We start from the raw sequence: 18,275 nt of genomic DNA, 5'->3' as shown, positions 1-18,275 counted from the left end.
TTTTATGGAGTAATACAAATCAGATATTTGTAAATTACAAAACTGCCCTTTTGATTTATACACTGCCCATATGGCCATATCAAGCAAAAAGAATATAAATGGGGAGTAATATATAAATATGTGCAAGTACAAATATAATTTTCTTTTCTCCTTGTCATAAAAAGAAAGGTGACTGTCCAATCCAATATACACGCTATCTATGAATGTTGAATGTACACATGCTGCAGCAATTCCAAAAGCACAGCAAAAAAAGCCTTTGCTGTTCTCCCCATTCCTCAGGTGAATGAAGATCAACTTTTTCTTCAACACCATCAGAGTGGCGACTCGAGTATCATTTTACCAAAACTGCGACTGATTCGTAACTGGTGGTCGTAAGCATCTATATTTGTTCACATCAAATTCATTTTTACTGATCTCAGCGTTCAGTAAAAGCTTCTGCAAGGTGGATGAAAGAATAGAGCGATTAATGGGCTCACTAATCGAGCGCAGCTTTGTTTTTCCGGCTCATTGGCTTAGGCAGACCATCAAAGATAGGCAACGCAGCAGAAGAGAGAGCCTGGAAATCTGGCTTCAAACTCCACGTAGACGTTGCCCATAGAGATGATAATGCACTAATATCTGTATCCATCAAACTCGATGTACTTGATGACTTCCGTACTACAGTGACAGAGTCAGTTTGAGGTGATTCCCCCAAATTTAAAGAAATTGGGTTCAGCCGACCCGAGTCAGCATCTACTTCGCCTGAAAAAGCTCTGGTGGCTGCCTTGGACCTGAGAGCCAAGCCTTCGCTTGAAATACCACTGCTACTGCTGCTTTCCTCCTTAAGAAGCTTTTCTGGGGGACAAGATGATAGTTCTGTTTCAGACTTTTGCCGCCTCCCTAAAAGCTTCTCAATCCATTTGTTAGTGCCATTATCTTCAGATTCTGGTGACAAGAGTGGATTATGCAGCCCACCATTTGCATACATTAAATTATTAGCAACACTTCTCGATTTTCTTTGATGACTCAATGGATGTTTTGAATGTGTGTAAAATGACCCATCCTTAAGATAGTTAGCTCTTCCATTCCGCTCCAAACCTTCGGAGGAAGCCTTTTCATCTGGTTGTCTGAGACCATAATAACCTCGTAAGCTGTTCATGGCTGGTGAGACATTATGATGCTCTGAAGAACTTAATTTTAAAGACTGAAACGAATCAAATAAATCAGATTGTCGACTGCTGGATGGGTCCTGCTCGGAGCTGCTTGGCCTGCAAAAGGCATTATAATCAGCCACCAATAGTCTTCCTCATTTAGTGTCAGTACAACTGTTTTGTTTAACTGTAGATATTGGGATTCATGCATAAAATCAGGACATTACAATATTAACTAGAGGGATGAAGCATGGCTACATTATATACCAATATGACATCATAAGTCATAAATGAAAATCCTGGCTTGAATAAAACTGGGTTCTGGACTTTATAGCAATTAGATACCTTTCTAACTCTTAGAGTCTAGACTGCATTCTAACACAAGGATATGACATGACAACATCATCATGGTTCAACATGAGCACAAAGACCTGGTATTTCTAAAGTTATTGTAACCAGATAAACTTGAAATTATACATTACATAAGATACTATTAGGAAGAAACCTGCAAGAGCATCAAGGCAAATAGTTTCCTTGTAGAGAAGGTGATCCATGATAAGAAAGAGAGAGTTTTGGCTTCCACCAAAAAATGTGAAGAGAGGGTAGGCTGATTTTTTATTATGCAAAGTTAATATCTCTCAAGTCTTCAGACAAATGCAAGTTACAGTTGAAGACCCAATGGATCAGAAACATCATATGATCATACATGATCACTCGACAAGCCATCTGGTTTGTTGAATGTTATTGTTTTTGTATAATTAAGCTGCATGTCAGGCAATATCATCTGACACGAATTATTTTCTAGGGGACATAACCTTACTCAATCATGAGTCATGTATCTCATATTAAAGTAATTATTTACATGCCTTCTATAACACTCACTTCAAAGTCCAAATCAAATGACCAATTGACTGATGCTCGATTTGGAAAGTCTAAATGAGAGTTTCCCCCATGTAATTACTGCCTTCAGTTACCAGATTAGCAAAGTCTAGCCACACATGATTACTCAATCCATGCAATCCCTTATAGCGCTCATAAGGTGAATAGGACAGAGATAGAGACTTAAAATAAAGGCAGCAGCCATGAACTGGGTAGTAGTTCAAAGGGCACTCATTCGTTAGCATAAATTGATTAACCACTTATTCAACAATTAGAAATGAATGAATGAAAACGAAGATATGTCCATCAGTTTTATCATGTAACATTACAAACATTCTAGCACTGATTTACAGCTGCATTAGAGAGTGGAGTAGCTAAATAAATAATGCATTGAGAAGCACCGAGTAAGCAGCATGACATACGAAGTCCAGATTAGGTTGTATACAAATTGAAAAAGGCACAAATGCGAACCAGCTTCGCTTCTTCCAACAGAAATTCATACCCAACACAAAACAGAAAATTAATTTGCAAGGCTTCTCACTCTTTCAACCAACAATGACAAAAAATAATATATCAAATTGACAGCACAAAGTACAAAATTTTGACATAATCCTGTTCGGCACTTCTATCAAAGTAATGTACAGAGAAGCATAATGCGGATGAGAATCAAAGTCAAAGCCAAAGCCAAGTACCATTGAGTCTCTTGGCCATTGCACAAGGTGGGGGACATGGGGTGCTTCCCTGGCAATGGTATTTTAAGGGTCTTCAACGCAAACATTTGGATATCAGTCACCAATCCATTTAACCTCTTAATATCTGCCACCTAATCCCATTCCAAAACCAAGTAATCAGACAAATACCAACTATCACACAACCCCTTAAGCTACAATGAAAGAGACAAGTAGGTCTGGTTAACGGAAAACTGGATGTACGGTTTAGTATGGAGAACACAAGTTTCTAACAAATGAGCCAATAAGCTAAGGTACAATTATCGCATCATCTACCTAATGTAGAAACTGTTTTAATCTAACAAGATCAATAACGCGAAAATACAAGAAATCGATGTGTGAAACCGATAACAAGAAGGTAACAAACTAAAATTAATATCTTCAGCTATTTTCTAACAATATAATTGAATTAAAACCATATTACCAGTGTAACTCTTATACATTCAAACAGACAATAGCGTATGGAAGGCGAAACAACACAATAATATAGGCTGGGAACAGAATACGGAATGCTAAATGAGCGCAGCAAACTATAATAAATTTTTAAAAAATCTTAAGAAATGTTATTCAATCTTAAGCGGGAAAATATGTGAAGTATTCTACCTCGACACCGTATTTTATGGCGACGCCGGCGAGAGTGTCGTATTTGCTAACGGTGTGTATTATGTAACTGTGCCCGCCGATCCCGGCGGCATCGAACGGCGAGCTAGATATCGGTAGTGATCTCGACGGCGGTGATGATGCCATCATTAATCTGGATTCAAATTCCACTTCGCCATTGTCATAATCCAATATCCCGTATCTTTCCATCCGCAACAAAATAAAAATCAGAACCCCAAATTGATGACGAAATTCGTAGGAATACAATTAATTTAATAATCGCTAGCCAGAGAAACTTCGAAATTCATAGGAACACAATTAATTTAATAATCGCTAGCCAGAGAAGCTTTGACGGTGGGGTAACAGCCCTGACGGATCTGGGGATTCTCCTCCCTCCCTCTCCTGATACACACAGAAATAATATAAATGTGAAATGTGTATATCTATAGAATCTGCATTTTATTTTGCCTGTTTATATTTTACAGAATAAAAAGGTGAAGTTGGTTGATTTTAGTTTATCTACGGAGTATGAATTTCTGCGATTTCATTCGACAATGAGAATTTGATGGTACTATCCAAAAGAGGCGCCGTAGGAAAAACAAAAATTATCATAAATCTTAATGTTTTCTAATTGTCACATAGCCATTATTTCAACATATGCATATATTAATTTGAGGGCAAATTGCTTGAAAAATATTATTACTACTAGTTTTGGTAAACTATAAAGTTTAGATTTATTCTTAATTATCCCACGACGAAAAAATGTGATGGCCTATGTAGTTTTTTGTATGAACAAATCATCGTTTAACTTACTAATTAGTGATATCGATAAATATTTTTTCAATTGTTATATCAAATACAGTTTTATCAAAAAAATTAGTTTTCAAAATAATTGTGAACAAATCCAAACTGTACGTTTCTAATATCTAAATTTAAAGGAAATCTCATATTGGTGCGCATCTTCCCCCACCCTTTCTCCCCCTCATCGTCACTGTCTCCTCCCACTCGTACACGCCGGAATTGTCTTCCCTCCCCTTCTCCACTGATTCCGTCTCCTCCCCCTCCTACTGCCCGCCACCGCCGCATCGTCTCGTCCTTCTACACCACTGCGCCCACCAACATTTGATCAAACCTAATGATTTTTTTGCCAGTTCCCTTACTTTTAACAAGGTAATGCTTACTTGTACGAGTTTAGATGAAAAGGTCGACTACATGAGACTGTGCAACAAAAACACGCAGTACTATTATTTTAATTTATAAAAGTAAAAAAAATGAATAAAAAAAATAGAACCATTACACAATTAAAAGAGCCAAATAAAAATATTTTGATTTTGTCTAACTATTAGTACTTACTACTATGCTTTAAAACTGGATAAATTTTGATTCAATTTTTCGTACAATTTAACAATTTTATTATTTTTATCTGATAGGGCATAAGAGCAATTATGCAATTGACAAGAATGACCATGCGCATTAAATACAACCTGACGTTACACAATGGATTGCAGTTTTTTCAAGGATGTGCAAATATTATGCCTAACATAATCTATTAAGATGACTTTGAATTTAATGGCAGCATCTACAAACTGTTGACATTTTTTTTCTTAACAACATTTCAATCTTAATAAATAGTAATGCTGAGTCAACGAGATTCGAGAATAAAAAGACAAATTCACAAGATGTGTATAGACATATGGTGTCGTGGTTATAAAAAACGATGCTAAATTTCTCCTTAACCACTTTTGTTTTGCTGCAAAAACATGATTCATCCATGAAAATATTTTCACGAGAATTTCTATTAGTTGATCGCACGTCCTATATGCAAATGGAGGAAGGATATTTCTTCCAATTACGTTTTTACTTATCAGAATGTAAAAAAGTTGGTTAATATTTATGTTACACATTGCATTCACATATCCAAAATGAAGATGAGAACATTCACATATCAAAATGAAGATGAGAACATACTTAAACCGTAAAAATTCAGAAAAAATGATAAAACAAAATGATTATATCGATCGACTAGTCAAGTACAAGATGCATTGCAGAAAGCATAGCCAGCAAAATCAAAGATCACAGATGAGTTTGATACTAAAATCTACTCTATCTATGAAAGAAAGAAGTTTGAAGCCCATCGACCAAATAATAATGCAACTCAAAGAATGCTCTAGTCATAAAACTTGTGTCAAATGGATGTAAGATACGCAACAAAGACATGATATACAATACTCATTAGAGAGTGAATGTTGGATGTGATCTACTTGGAATGCACACGTGCATCAGAAACAACGAATACGTGCACTGATGCACTTAAGATCTCCGTGAAAGAGATTAGAAATGCAGTTGTAGGAAAAAATGACAGAATTAGCAGGCGTTTTTAAACAGTACTAACCACTTCATGAGATGTATTGTATAATTACAAGCATTGGTATATCAAGCAAAAAAGGGCTTACAGATTAGTTGTGAACCCTTGAATGCTTTTTGTCAGGCAATTTTCTAGTATAAAGACCCGTGAAGGTTTCCAACAACTTCCCACCAATTCAATTCTATCCCGATGGAAAGCAACCTCTCAGTTGGAGCATATTAAAGCCCATACTCCTCGCAAATGTATAACCTGAAAAACCTGGTAGACAAGTAACTAGCTTTAAACTGGTTGTTTAAGATTAAGACATGAACAGTTGTGAAGAGTTTCTGTGTATGCATGCTCAACATACTTCTATTTTTTTTACTAAAAGGGATGTGAAAATGTTATAACTTTTGGCACGCCAAATATGAAGAAAACTAAAACTGCCATTTAACTGCACATCAATTAGCCTTTTGGCTTTCACAGAAAGGGACAAGAGATTTCGGAAACAGAAACGAGATCAATATCCATTGGACGGTAATATTTAATTTCCAGGATTCATATAAATACTCTTCGGATTTGCAAGTACAGTACACGTGAACCAGCTAACAAGATCAATCTGTATGTTGAGTTCATCAAATCCACTTATTTTGCCTGTAACTTTAAGTAAATTGATACCATAAATTTTCAGCTGATGATGTGGCTAAAACTAGTACTTACTCCAGCAACAATAGTTCTCTATCCTTTGCCCATTCGAGAATTTTCCAGGATGATGCATGCATCTTTCTGTGCTGTTGGATTTCAATCAATTTAAACATACTTCCATTTGCCAGACTTCAAACGACACGATAGTCTGCATGGGTATTGTATTAATTTTGGCATCATGTGCTGAAATAAAAGCTCGTTTATGCAATTCAGCATCCTCTCTCTCTCTCTCTCTCTACAGTAGCAGTCCAACAAGAGATCTTTTCCAAACCAAATGTTTAGTTATACTAGATATGAAGTCCCAACAAATAAATTATTCTTACATAATAGTGTAAAGATGATGATGCTGTCCCATTTAATAGCTAACATGAGCTAAGAAATGTACAAAAGCTTACCACAAAATTTGAGTCAGAATAAGTCTATGCTGGTCTCCAGTTGACGGAAGACATGTTCGGTCTAGGCAGCATCATGGGAACACCATGAACTAAAAAAATCATAGCGCCAAATTATACTAACATAACAGACAGAGTCATTGTAACCACAATTAAAAGTGATAACAAAATAAAAGTAATGTTGTATGAAGAAAAAAGATCACCTGGCATTTGACCAGACGAAGGTAGACTATTTGGGGCAGAGTGCTGATAATTTATGGTAGTACTTGAAGGAGGCCTTTCATGGTAACCTTCAAGACATGACACCTTATTAATGTTTATAGAACGTGTTCTCACCACTAAGTTCTTGTGCTACATAGCATCAGAACCAAGATCCAACCCTTTTCTTACTGAATGGGTAAGTATTGTGATGCCCTCATGCATGACTCATATATGCATTTTCCACAAGATTTTATTCATTCATTTATTTATTAATGTTATTATTATTATTCATCATTTATTTATTTAGGGGGGGGAGGGGTGTGATCTGTGGCATGCAACAGGAACAAGTGCTTCTGAAATCCATATCGAGACAGTTCACTACAAAACCCCCCACGGTGTGTGTACACACCAACCCGTGGTCAGGAAATTCAGGGAAGGGGACTACAATTTTGGGAGGGAAGGAGTATTCCTAAAACATTCTATATATATACAGTATCAAACACCTGCCAAGCACAGTTGACCACACACAACGCATATCATGCACCTGGTGCTCAAGTGGGATTCGTATTAGCCACGAGCAACAGACAGCATATATATTTCTACAGCAACGCTTGAATAATATAATACTTGCTGAACTGGTTTAAAAGCTGTGACTAGTACTTTATATACAGAAACCATCTACCTTATGTTTCACTATACAAATTATACTAGAAGCATCAGTGAAGACATAAAAATTATACTCCATAAAATACTTCAAAATACGCATAAGAGCACATAAAGAAATCCTAACTAAAAACAGTTGTTTTGGCATTAGAAACAACAATAATAAATCACACCTTCTTGGGAATAAGATGGACCAGAACATGACCTTCCTCCTGGCATCCACCCACCACGAGGATGATCCACAATGAAGTCATTTCCTTGCTTCCGCCATTGCTCATCAGCTATATATCTCCTTGGATTATCGGCAAAGTTTGGTAATGAATAAGAGGGGTACTGATGTTGTTGAGCTGCATTTGGATAGGGGAAATGGTTAGGTGGTCGTTGAGATGGGAGTTCAGGATGCACAGGCCTTTGTGCGAAAGGCACACTACCAGGCAGATACTGCTGCCTATGCTGTGAAGCTTGGGGATTCATATAAGTGTTATCCTCTCCATATTCCACATGCCTAGACGAATTATGGCCAACATGTTCTCGTGCATTGCTGATCCCAGAAGGAGGTAAACAAGATGATTGTTGTGGTGGTACTTCCCCTCTAACAGATGCATCCATATGAGACCCATGAATAGTAGAAACCATATTGGTCTGTTGATTTCCCTAAAATCCACAAGTTTGATCCTTCATATTCAAAATGAAAACAATGGTCTACATAAAAATTCACATACATTTGGACTAGTAAAGCTAGAAGACTTACAGTGGGTGTGGCACTAACTTCACGTGGTAAAGGATGAGGTCGATAAGATGATTGTGGAGACAGTGGCAGTGATGGAAGTGGAGGCCGAGACGGAAATAATTGCTGGGAAATTAGTGGCACAGGACCCAGATGAGGCGGAGGACCAAAAGGTGGAGGATGAAGATGTGGGGGAGGTCCAACTGGTGGAGAAGGACCGGCAGGTCTCAGTGGAGGGCCAATAGGAGACGGATCAACAGGTCTTAGTGGAGGTCCAACAGGTGGAGTTGGACCAGCTTGTGATGCAGGACCAACAGGTAGCTGAGATGGTTTAACAGGTGGTTGTGGAAAAGGATGTTGGACTATGATGGGTGGTGGAGGAGGTGGGGGAGAATATGGAGGTGCAGGTGGAGGTGGAGGTGGTGATGATGGAGGTGGTGAAGATGGCAATGGTGGAGTCATAGGTGGAGATCCAGGTGGTAATGGAGGAGACCCCTCTGGATAAGGAAGCCACTCGGTGGAGGTGTTTGAAGAAGATTCACGGCCACTATCTGGATTGAGCTCCAATGAAGCGAGCTCAATAGTGTCATTAGTCATCGTCAGTCTCTCATCCTTTTGGTGTCCAGATACATCTTCCATTTCAAGCTCACCATCAACTTCCTCCAATATGCAATGGCGCCTATCGCTAGGAGTAACAGAATGGTTCTCATGATCTCTTCCTTTAGCAGGTGCATCCTTGGAAGGTGAAGCACCATCATCTTTCAGGCGTAAACTCGTATCAGTAGCATCCTCATCTTCCTCTTCTTCGAACACACTTGCTGAAAGAAATCCAGGTAACTGAAACATAGCATTGCTGAAACCAACACAAAACACAAGATGCAGGCATATGAGATCTCTGAAAATATAAAGTTCGCAAAGTATGAGATGTAGACTAACCCATTCAGATCCTGTTATACAGATTTCAAATCAGATATCGTTATCACAGTAATCAGGTTATACATTGGAGGTATAATTTATGTTTCCAACTCAAGTCACGAGTTAAATAAGTAATAACTTATACCGGTTTTGCAGACAATGTCAGAATAGTTGTCAAAGTATCACAGGGTAAAACAGCAAAACAAAAAATAAGAGAAAGAATAAAAAAAATCTACATTCTACTTTTTCTTCAAATTTTTAGTGTATTAAATGTTGGGCAAACCATGAGTAGTTCCATGTTGGAGACTATGAAGTAAGAAGCCTAATGTTGCACAATAGCACAACAGTGTAAAATGACGTATAAACCAGAGTCCTGACTGCAAGCAGTTAATAAAACATGCCTAGCAACACTAACCACCACAACATTCAATTAGTGCTTAGGTCATGTACTTAAGAGTCAGGAAATACCAAAGCTACTTATAATCCGTATAATAAACATGCCATGATAGAAAAACAACTAGAAAACAAAAACAAAACAAAACATTACTTAAAAGAGCAAATGTAAATTCTAGACCTTCCATATTCATCAACAACCATGCCTTCCATTTCTCTAATAGGATCATCAATAGATCGTTCAGCTCGGGAAGGGCGTCTTAGTGGGATTGATGTATCATCATTTACCACTCCAAAGTCATCCATGTAGCGACGAAGAATGGATTCTGGCAAGATTTTCCTCTCGAGCCACAAACGCAAGACCTGAAAGAGGATACTCAGTACTTTGTAACAAAGTCTGATGACTCACTTTTAGGTACAGTATAGTCACCTTCCGACACTGACGACGATTTTCCTGAGCACCAGCAGGAGCAGCAGCTCCAACGAGGCGGGGCAACGCAGCTTGAACAGTAGAGACGTATGAGACCCCTGCATTTCATGAAGAGGATTTAGTCAAAGACAGGTTCATCGGAAAGAAACCCATCGGCATAGTGATGAGTGTGCATGTAAAGCAAAAGCGGCTGCATAACTTTATTTTGATGTAGGACTGGAGCAGGGTAAGTTGGGGAATAAGAAGACAATGGGAATAAAGATAGACTAGATATTTTAGAGGGCATCATTGTAAAGAAATGATCCAAGTCCCAAACCCAGGGTTTAAAGCACCCACATACTAAACAATTCATTTTTCTCTTTTTGGTCCCCCTGCGTCTCTGTGTACTGGTGAGAGTATTCTGTGTGAATAGTTTGATTTTGAACTTCCTGTACCTCTCTGGGTGTGAGAGCACTGCGTTATTGAGTCAACAAGGAAAAACAGATCCACTCTGCGATGTAAACTTGGCTCATTTTCTAACTTCTGTATAAGAAGTTCCACAACCTACATGAGAATCAAATTTCAAAATTCTATTTCCAAGGAATATATAACAACTAAATTAATGATGTAGAAAAGGCAAAGATGAACATTCAGTAACTAAGCACAAGTCAAAGGCAAAGTACCTAAAATCAAGATTACCCAACTTAAATTGTCTAATATGAGGGAAAACATCTCAGTTCAACTATGGATTTTAAATACATTGGTAGATACTCCCTACGTCCCATAATAAGAGTCTTATTTTACCATTTCGGTCCATCCCACAATAAGAGTCCTATTTCACTTTTACCATAAATGGTAGGTAGGTCTCCCATTCCACCAACTTATTCCACTCACATTTTATTATAAAACTACTATATATAAGTGTGACTCATATTCCACTAACTTATTCTATCCACTTTTCTTTACATTTCTTAAAACCCGTGCCATAACTAAATAGGACTCCTATTCCGGGACAGAGGGAGTACTACATTGGTGGTTGTTTCATATGGATTTTAAATACATAAAATCCTATTTTAAACTAACTTTTTAGTGAATTTGGCGCAGATTGGAATCCTCTTTAAATCTGAGTGAATTTTTTAAATCTATTTATATCAAACCCTTCAATCCGGACACAACCTAAATGAATAATCATGACGAACTAGAAATCCTAAATTACAGTACGGAAAAAGAAAAAAGAATGAGTCAGCTAACTATAGATTAAGTCTTCCATCAGAAATCAGAACTCCTAAGCCAAAAAGTGAAACCATCTATAGCTACTGTGCACCTCTCAAATTATTCTATACCACACCCTTTTAATTGGAATGAAATGAACATGTGCCAATTAGCTACCTCATTGGCGAGTCCATACTTTGCACAATCAATTGCCAGTCTAGTTGCACGTGCAATACTCTCTTTGGTCCTTGACAGTGTCTCTATCATCCCTTCAAAGGTATCACGAGCAACAGCTGCCTCAGTACCCCCACTTAGAGAGCTCCCAGTGCCTGGATGACCAGAGCTTAACCTCCTCTCCTCAAGCTCATCATTCTCATGTTGATGACTAGATTGGATTTGATGAAGATTGGCGGAAGGAGAAATTGGATTAGCTCCTAAAATATCCAGTTGGAGTGTATTCCTTGCTTCATACACCAAAGCAGCAGGTGCAGGACTTGGTCCCCGTCCAGCTATCTCAATGTCAGAAATAGAAAAAAGAAAAGGGTTTCCATGGGTATTTTGAAAGTGTGTCTGTTTCTTTCTTGCCTGAGCAGCAGCAGCAATAAGATGTTTCATTGACATGACGGAGTCTGATGTTTTTGAGTCAACTGTGTGACTTGTTTTGTGGTCTTTGCTATCATTCACCCTGAGCAATGAAAAATAAAGCTTAAGAAAGAAAGAAACACAAATACTATTCCCCATAATATCAAGCATTTTTCATTACCTTTCCTTAATTGACGTGATGTTTTCCTTTGAAGCCCCAACCACAGAGTCATTGATCCGCGAACCTGATTTTGGAGTAGTTTTCTTTCTCTCTCCAGAAGAAGGTTGCTTGCTTCTTCCACTTAGCAATTGATTAGGAAATAAGTTTGACCTATCAGACGATGCTGCATTCTTGTTGCCTCCTGCTGGAGTTTTTTGCCTAAAATCGCTACTAGGTGCCTTGTTGGGTTGCTTGCTTTCCAGTTCTCCTGACACTCTCCCACCACCAACAGACTGGGGGGGCCTTTTAGGGGAAACTGAAACTGGTTTAACCTCCATTGGGGCTAATTTCTCAGAGTTCATCTGCTGTGGACTAGGAGATACATGTGCTGATGAATCTCGCGTCCTCTTCTCCGTACCCTGTTGAGAAGCTGGAGATAGCAGCTTCTTCATCACTCCATTATACTGTACCTGATCTTTTAACCCATTTTCAACTTCTCCTGAATTTCTTAACACCTGGAGATCATGGACAAATTTCTCACCATGCGTTACAGATTTCTTTTTTGTATCTGATAGGCGTGGTACAGACACCTTACTAGAAGTTCCTCCGTGAACAGGAGTTTTAGGCAACTCATCATCATCATCATCATATATGCGGACAGATCTACGCTTCAACGGTAACTGCACAACTGGAGATATGACTTCGCTAGAAAGTACTTTGTCAGTCTTATCTGACACAAAAGTTTCCAATCTATTTTCAGATATCAAGGCAGATGCACACATTGTTTCCGGTTCCCGGCGATGGCGTTTTATTGGGGGGAGATCGTTGTCGGATTCAGAGTTACTAATAACTGTAGGTCTAATGGACTGGAAGACCTCAGCCTTCCCAACTGATGTAAACCTTTTAGGCTCTTTGCTAGGCATTTTGTCATCAAGAATATTAGGACCTCTAGAATCAGCAATTTTTGAGATTTTGGCAGGAGATGATACGTCATTTGTATGAGACCCTTTCTTTTCATTGCCATGCTGGACCTTCATCTTTTTCCAGGTAATAGCATCCTGTTGACCATCATGTAATGCCTCAGATTGCCTTTTTTCTTTCACCAACTGCTTTTCCCTCTTCTGACTATTAATATCTAAACGTAATTTTGGGATATCAGGTGATGAAAGCTTCATGCCCTCACCTGGAGCAAATTTTCTTCTCATCGCATCTCCTTTATGATCATGAGAAACAGCTGATCCACCACTACTATGTTCTGCACCCGGAGATTTTTTCTTTGACCCCATTGCCAGCTTTTGTCTGTGTCCATTTGTCAATTCATTCTGGCTACCATCAGTTGATCTGCCTTTTACTCTTTTATCAAGAGGATCTTCCTTCTTAAGAAAATGGTGTGAATGGCTAGAAACTGATAGTGAATCCTTTGAAGCATTGTTGTTGTTTGAAGAGATCTTATTGCTCTTCCGCAAGGATAAAGGAGGGGACAACCTACGACTCACGTCATCAGACAAATAAGGCTTTACATCTTGACATTCCACCGCATCTTGCTTGTGCGGACAATGCTCTAAGCCAGAGCCCGGATCATCATACTCTTTAGTCTCCAACTTGCATTCTGGCGCAATCCCATTGTTTTGATAAATATCCAATGCCCCTTCTACCATTGGATCAACAGAATGTGCCTCATGTGGATGAGTTTGTGTACTGTTAACATCTCCAACATCACTTAATCTTTTTCGCTGCAACTCTTCAAATTCTTCACATATTTCCTTCACCGCTTGGGCAAAGTATTTAACAGTCTTACCCTGGCATCGAGCTGACAATTTATTTTTCGCTTCATTGGTGAATATTTGGATATCCACAGGAGCAACAAAAGCTCTATTGCCGGAGAAAAACCAGGAAAAAATTAAAATTAAACTATTTCACCAAACCATTTTTGTTATTCCCTATCCAGTATGCCAAAAAAATACAATTAAGAGCAAAACTGAATGAACGAAGAAATAGCATTATATGAAATCCCTTCAAAAAATGGGTAAAATCCCTTTGGCCTTTCTTTAGTGTTCTGATGCGAATTTTAACTCAATTAAATGTCTTCACGAATCAGAGCATATCAGATCACATTTAAGTCCCAAGTGATGAAGTGAATATGCAAACCACACCCATAATTCCATACATATTATTGCAATAACTCAAGAACTTCCCCATCAAAGATAATTAACCAACAGTACCAACTTTCTTATAATGAGATGCTTCCACATCCGCATTAATGAATTCAAAAACCCTGTTATGCTTCTCTTCATGAACAAATTATGGGTTTCTAGTCACAAACACAATAAATTAGCCAAAAGTAAAAGGAGCACGTGAAAGCAAATTACTTAGACCATGCTTTCTTTCATCAGAAAGAAGATGATAATTATTTGTAGTTTTGTAGTTTTGTACCCTCGTCTTAATCATTAACTAATTTGGCTTTAATGTTTTTCAACGAATCTGTACCATGTTCTAAAGATAATTAGTAGTTCCCTGAGGCATTGATTTTAAGTCAATTGTTTCCTGTGAGTGATATAGCAAGTAGATATACAAACACAACGCAGTAAATTAATAGATAAGTGTAAAACATAAATAAATTTTGTACATCCTACATAAAGGTGGGCCACCAATATAAAGTAATTTTATTAGGTACATGAGACTTTCCAACAGTGTAAAGAACGCACGGTGCTTTCAATAATTCTCTAATTTACTTGCGAGGTAGGCTTAATATCATTTGAAACCTGAGTTTCTAGTTTCTACAAGCGCACTGTCTGATTCTATGCATTTGTCATCTTTTGAAGTAGTACGTATACACTTTAAAATACTATAACTATAGGAGTCTACTGAAATTTTAGTGACACTGATGCTAACAGAAATTCAGCAATATGAGAGATGTGCCAATACAAAATGTCATGTTTTTATGAATGACATTCATGCACCTGCGGACTGCCAAGTAAAAGACCTACTTCCAGGACATAAAGCAAAAGTTTTCCAACTTTATGCTTACAAAAGTTTTTCAAGGCAGGATGGGAAGCCATTTCAAGCATGAAGCAAGGAGGAGCTAACCTGTTATTCTTCATATTTTTTTATTATTATTATTTTACTTTTTTGCTGTCTATGAAATTGAAAAGAATAGACAATAGTATTTTTCAAAGCACCATAACAACACAAAAGGGTATCAGGAACTCTGTACTCCCCTCAAGTAGTAACGGCTTTCTTTATGTTCTTAGCAGGCTAAGAAAGGCTCTGAGCAGATATAACTAACGCCAACCAAGGCCCTCTACCACTAGTACAAGTAAGTGAAAACATAGAGAGGAAGTACTCACATTTCTGCTGTACCAAAGAACTGGACAAAGCACTTTTTAGGATCAGGAGCGCGCTGCCAGTCTTCAGGTCTGCTGATCTGAACTTTGAAGCTCATCAGTGAACAATTCACATAAGGTCAGACAGAATTAATAAGGAACAAACACAATTACCATCATTCAGCCAACTTAAGCTAACCAAGGCACAACAAAGAATGGAAAAGCAAGATACGCAGCACCAAATTCATATATCATAACTGCCAAGATTAATATTGATATGTTGTTTGCCTTTAACCAAATCTGTAAGGAGACTAATAAAACCTTGACACTAGTATACTAATACATGTGGCCTTTGGAACTAAATATGTAAAGACACATGCGCGCCTGCTCAGCAAATATATACTACTACATAAAAAATAGCATATCCACGACAATAGATCATAATTGACCTAAATCCCAACAAGACCTACATATGAGCAACATCGGATTCATCTTGTACTAAGAGTTCAAGATGCAAGATTCTCGAAATAATAATCCCTAATCTCCCTGGGAAAGGCTAGTTTCAATCAAACTTAGCAACTAAATGCAGCTCCAGAGAGCGAAGACTAAGTCAATGCCAACCAAACAAATTGAGATTCCAATAGAAGAAAAATTGAATGCTCGCAGTAGCAGATAACCACTCCACGACAAATCAAGCGAAAGCAGGCGAAGAAAACAGCGCCGAAAACAAATCAAGTAAAGCAACAAAGTGAAAAAGAATGTACCTTGGCAGGCCAAGCGGGGAAACCCTTAACTTTGGCGAGGACGAGATCGCCCAAAACCAAGTCGTTCTTCGACTTAACCCCCTTGGCTCCGCGCCGGCGCCCCGGAGCCATGGCCCTCGAATTCCAACTTATTTCGCCCCTATGGTTGAGCAAGCAATTGACGGTGGAACAATCGGAAGAACCCTAGCGAAAACAGCAGATGTCAGGGGGCAGCAGGCCCCCAAAAACGGCGTCAGTCTGGGGGTGGCGGCCTCGGGTGTTGCGGAGGTTGGTTGCTGCGGCGATCACGGAGATATAGCAGAAGCGAAGGCCAATTCGCATGCGGGAGGCGGAGACGGCGGTGGTGGATGATAGACAGGGACGAATGCAGTGCGCGCAAGCATGTATGTATTCTGAATTTCTGTAAGTATTATCAAAATTCGTATACAAATTGCAAAAATATCAACAGAAATTTTTTAAAAAAATCCACCATGGGATACCTATAATCGTAATTTAATTTGCTACACCCAATTTTCAGAAATTTTATAAATTACTTACATAATCCATAGAATTCCATTGTTACCCCTGTCACAAAACCCCAATTATTTTTTATAAACAAATAAATTTCAGTGTTTTAGGGCGAATCAGAGCATACGAAATGGCGGACTTCCCGCCGGACGTCGGACCGGCGTGCCGGATGTCCGAGCAGGACATCCGCCATTAGGCACGAAGACACGGATGCGGACGTCCGCCGCGGATATGAGGTATCCGCAGCCTTCCGACGACGTTCGTCATTGCGGTGCCACGGCGGAGGTCCTGACGGAGGTCCCGATTTTTTATTTAAAAAAAAAACTATATATATACGGCTCGTTGAACTTCATTTCATTCATACCACTTGTTTTGACGAGTTTCTCTCTCTACTTTCATTTCTTTTGAAGATAAATGGAGCACGACAGTGATTCTCCCGCCACGAGCGAAATAATAAAAAATAATCGTTGCATTTTCCCCGTATTCGTGTCGAAATTTTAATTCCGTAAATTGCATATTTGTGAATTTGTGAATTTTTATTATTGTGAATGTCCGCCGGGATGTCCTTGGGGATGTCCGTCATTGTGCAGTGGGATGTCCTTATGACGTGGCAGTGAAGTAGGAGGTCCTTAAGACGTGTCAGGTGGTGTTTTTGGGAAGTCCGTCGGGACATCCGCACCATTGCGGATGCTCTTAGCAATAATGTCATAAAACCAACCACAAAATTAGACACAACTAGTATTAACACCCGTGCTATGCACGACACCTAAGATTTTCAAATAATGAATATAAATTTTAATAAAAATTTAGAAAACAAGAATTATAAACAATTAATAACATTATAAACAATTAATAACATTATAAACAATAACAAAAAGAAAAATGCACTCCTCCCACCTCACTTTAAATGAAACATTTCATATTTGGCAAACAATGCCTACAACTTTAATTTATGAGAGTGAAATATATAAAAAAAGAGATGGACAAAAAAAAAAGAAAACTTTAAGTGGAGTAAAATAAAATAAATGAACCATGTAATATCAATGCTATGCACGGGACATAAGAAATCTGACCCTAACTCGTCCCACCCTAACTCAACTCGAAATCTTCGAGTTCTTATTGGGTCGACCGTATAAGGTCTCAAACCCTAAACGTACGTGTCCGTATCGGGTTAACTTCGTGTCGATTCGTGTCGAATAAAAAATTGTCAGCGTTGTTTTATTTTACCCCTTTTCTTTCATTAATTAAAATATTCAAAGTCCATCATTTATTCTAGAAAATATATAAACAATTTATTATATCTCTAGATGTACAAATAATTAATTAAGTTGCCGTTAGATTAATTAATAAGAAATGTATAATAACATTTTTATTAGGTAAATAAATAATATTTTAATTAATTAAATATAAATTTAAAAGAGAGAAAACAAATATTGATTAGAATAGAACAATTTAAAAGAAAACAAATATTGCCTCAGTTATGGGTCACTACTTTGATTGCCTATGTCCTACCGACGCCGACGCTGACACCGTCGCCAGATTCCCAGCTCGTCAACCCATTAAATCTTTGCATGCCTGAGCAAAGATTCTAAATTTTAGGTAAATCCATTAAACTTAAGTCATGATCATTAAGCTTAATAA

General features: G+C 38.1%; 2 protein-coding genes across 10 annotated transcripts; both read right to left on the bottom strand.

Annotated features, from left to right (window-relative positions):
* Positions 1–79: 79 nt before the first annotated feature.
* On the bottom strand, positions 80–16,538 carry LOC121798391 (ENHANCER OF AG-4 protein 2-like). Of its 9 annotated transcripts, XR_006050046.1 has the most exons (16): positions 16,128–16,536; positions 15,388–15,464; positions 12,062–13,912; positions 11,476–11,983; positions 10,542–10,650; positions 10,108–10,205; positions 9,859–10,040; positions 8,394–9,222; positions 7,816–8,296; positions 6,982–7,068; positions 6,782–6,870; positions 6,402–6,534; positions 5,791–5,960; positions 3,341–3,739; positions 2,702–2,832; positions 80–1,247 (listed from the first exon to the last, which is right to left on the bottom strand). XR_006050046.1 is itself a non-coding variant. In XM_042197370.1 (12 exons), the coding sequence occupies exons 1-11, from the start codon at positions 16,236–16,238 to the stop codon at positions 6,806–6,808; spliced, it is 4,398 nt and encodes a 1,465-aa protein (XP_042053304.1). In that variant the 5' UTR covers positions 16,239–16,536; the 3' UTR covers positions 5,621–5,960; positions 6,782–6,805. The 9 variants fall into 9 exon arrangements, 2 of the variants coding, with proteins under 2 accessions (XP_042053304.1, XP_042053305.1); XR_006050049.1 differs by lacking the exon at positions 2,702–2,832; XR_006050048.1 differs by lacking the exons at positions 80–1,247; positions 2,702–2,832; positions 3,341–3,739 and adding an exon at positions 4,324–4,443.
* LOC121800610 lies at positions 476–3,484 on the bottom strand. Its single transcript, XM_042200140.1, has 3 exons — positions 3,341–3,484; positions 2,702–2,832; positions 476–1,247 (listed from the first exon to the last, which is right to left on the bottom strand). Exons 1-3 carry the CDS (start codon positions 3,482–3,484, stop codon positions 476–478), a joined length of 1,047 nt encoding a protein of 348 aa, XP_042056074.1.
* Positions 16,539–18,275: the final 1,737 nt, after the last annotated feature.

The sequence above is a fragment of the Salvia splendens genome, chromosome 4 (assembly GCF_004379255.2).
Source record: "Salvia splendens isolate huo1 chromosome 4, SspV2, whole genome shotgun sequence".
NCBI classification, from domain to species: Eukaryota; Viridiplantae; Streptophyta; class Magnoliopsida; order Lamiales; family Lamiaceae; genus Salvia; species Salvia splendens.
This window is presented reverse-complemented; position numbering and strand designations above follow the sequence as displayed.

What these genes read in the sequence shown, in the direction of transcription:
- LOC121798391 (XM_042197370.1), bottom strand. Translation starts at nt 16,238, where the DNA reads ATGGCTCCGGGGCGCCGGCGCGGAGCCAAGGGGGTTAAGTCGAAGAAC. An exon ending in AAGTTAGTGCCACACCCACT is followed by an intron (nt 8,297 to 8,393) that starts GTAAGTCTTCTA and finishes TGTGGATTTTAG; the next exon opens with GGAAATCAACAGACCAATAT. An exon ending in TTCGTCTGGTCAAATGCCAG is followed by an intron (nt 6,871 to 6,981) that starts GTGATCTTTTTT and finishes TGATTTTTTTAG; the next exon opens with TTCATGGTGTTCCCATGATG.
- LOC121800610 (XM_042200140.1), bottom strand. Translation starts at nt 3,484, where the DNA reads ATGGCATCATCACCGCCGTCGAGATCACTACCGATATCTAGCTCGCCG. An exon ending in CCATAAAATACGGTGTCGAG is followed by an intron (nt 2,833 to 3,340) that starts GTAGAATACTTC and finishes GAATGGGATTAG; the next exon opens with GTGGCAGATATTAAGAGGTT. An exon ending in AATGGCCAAGAGACTCAATG is followed by an intron (nt 1,248 to 2,701) that starts GTACTTGGCTTT and finishes TGCCTTTTGCAG; the next exon opens with GCCAAGCAGCTCCGAGCAGG.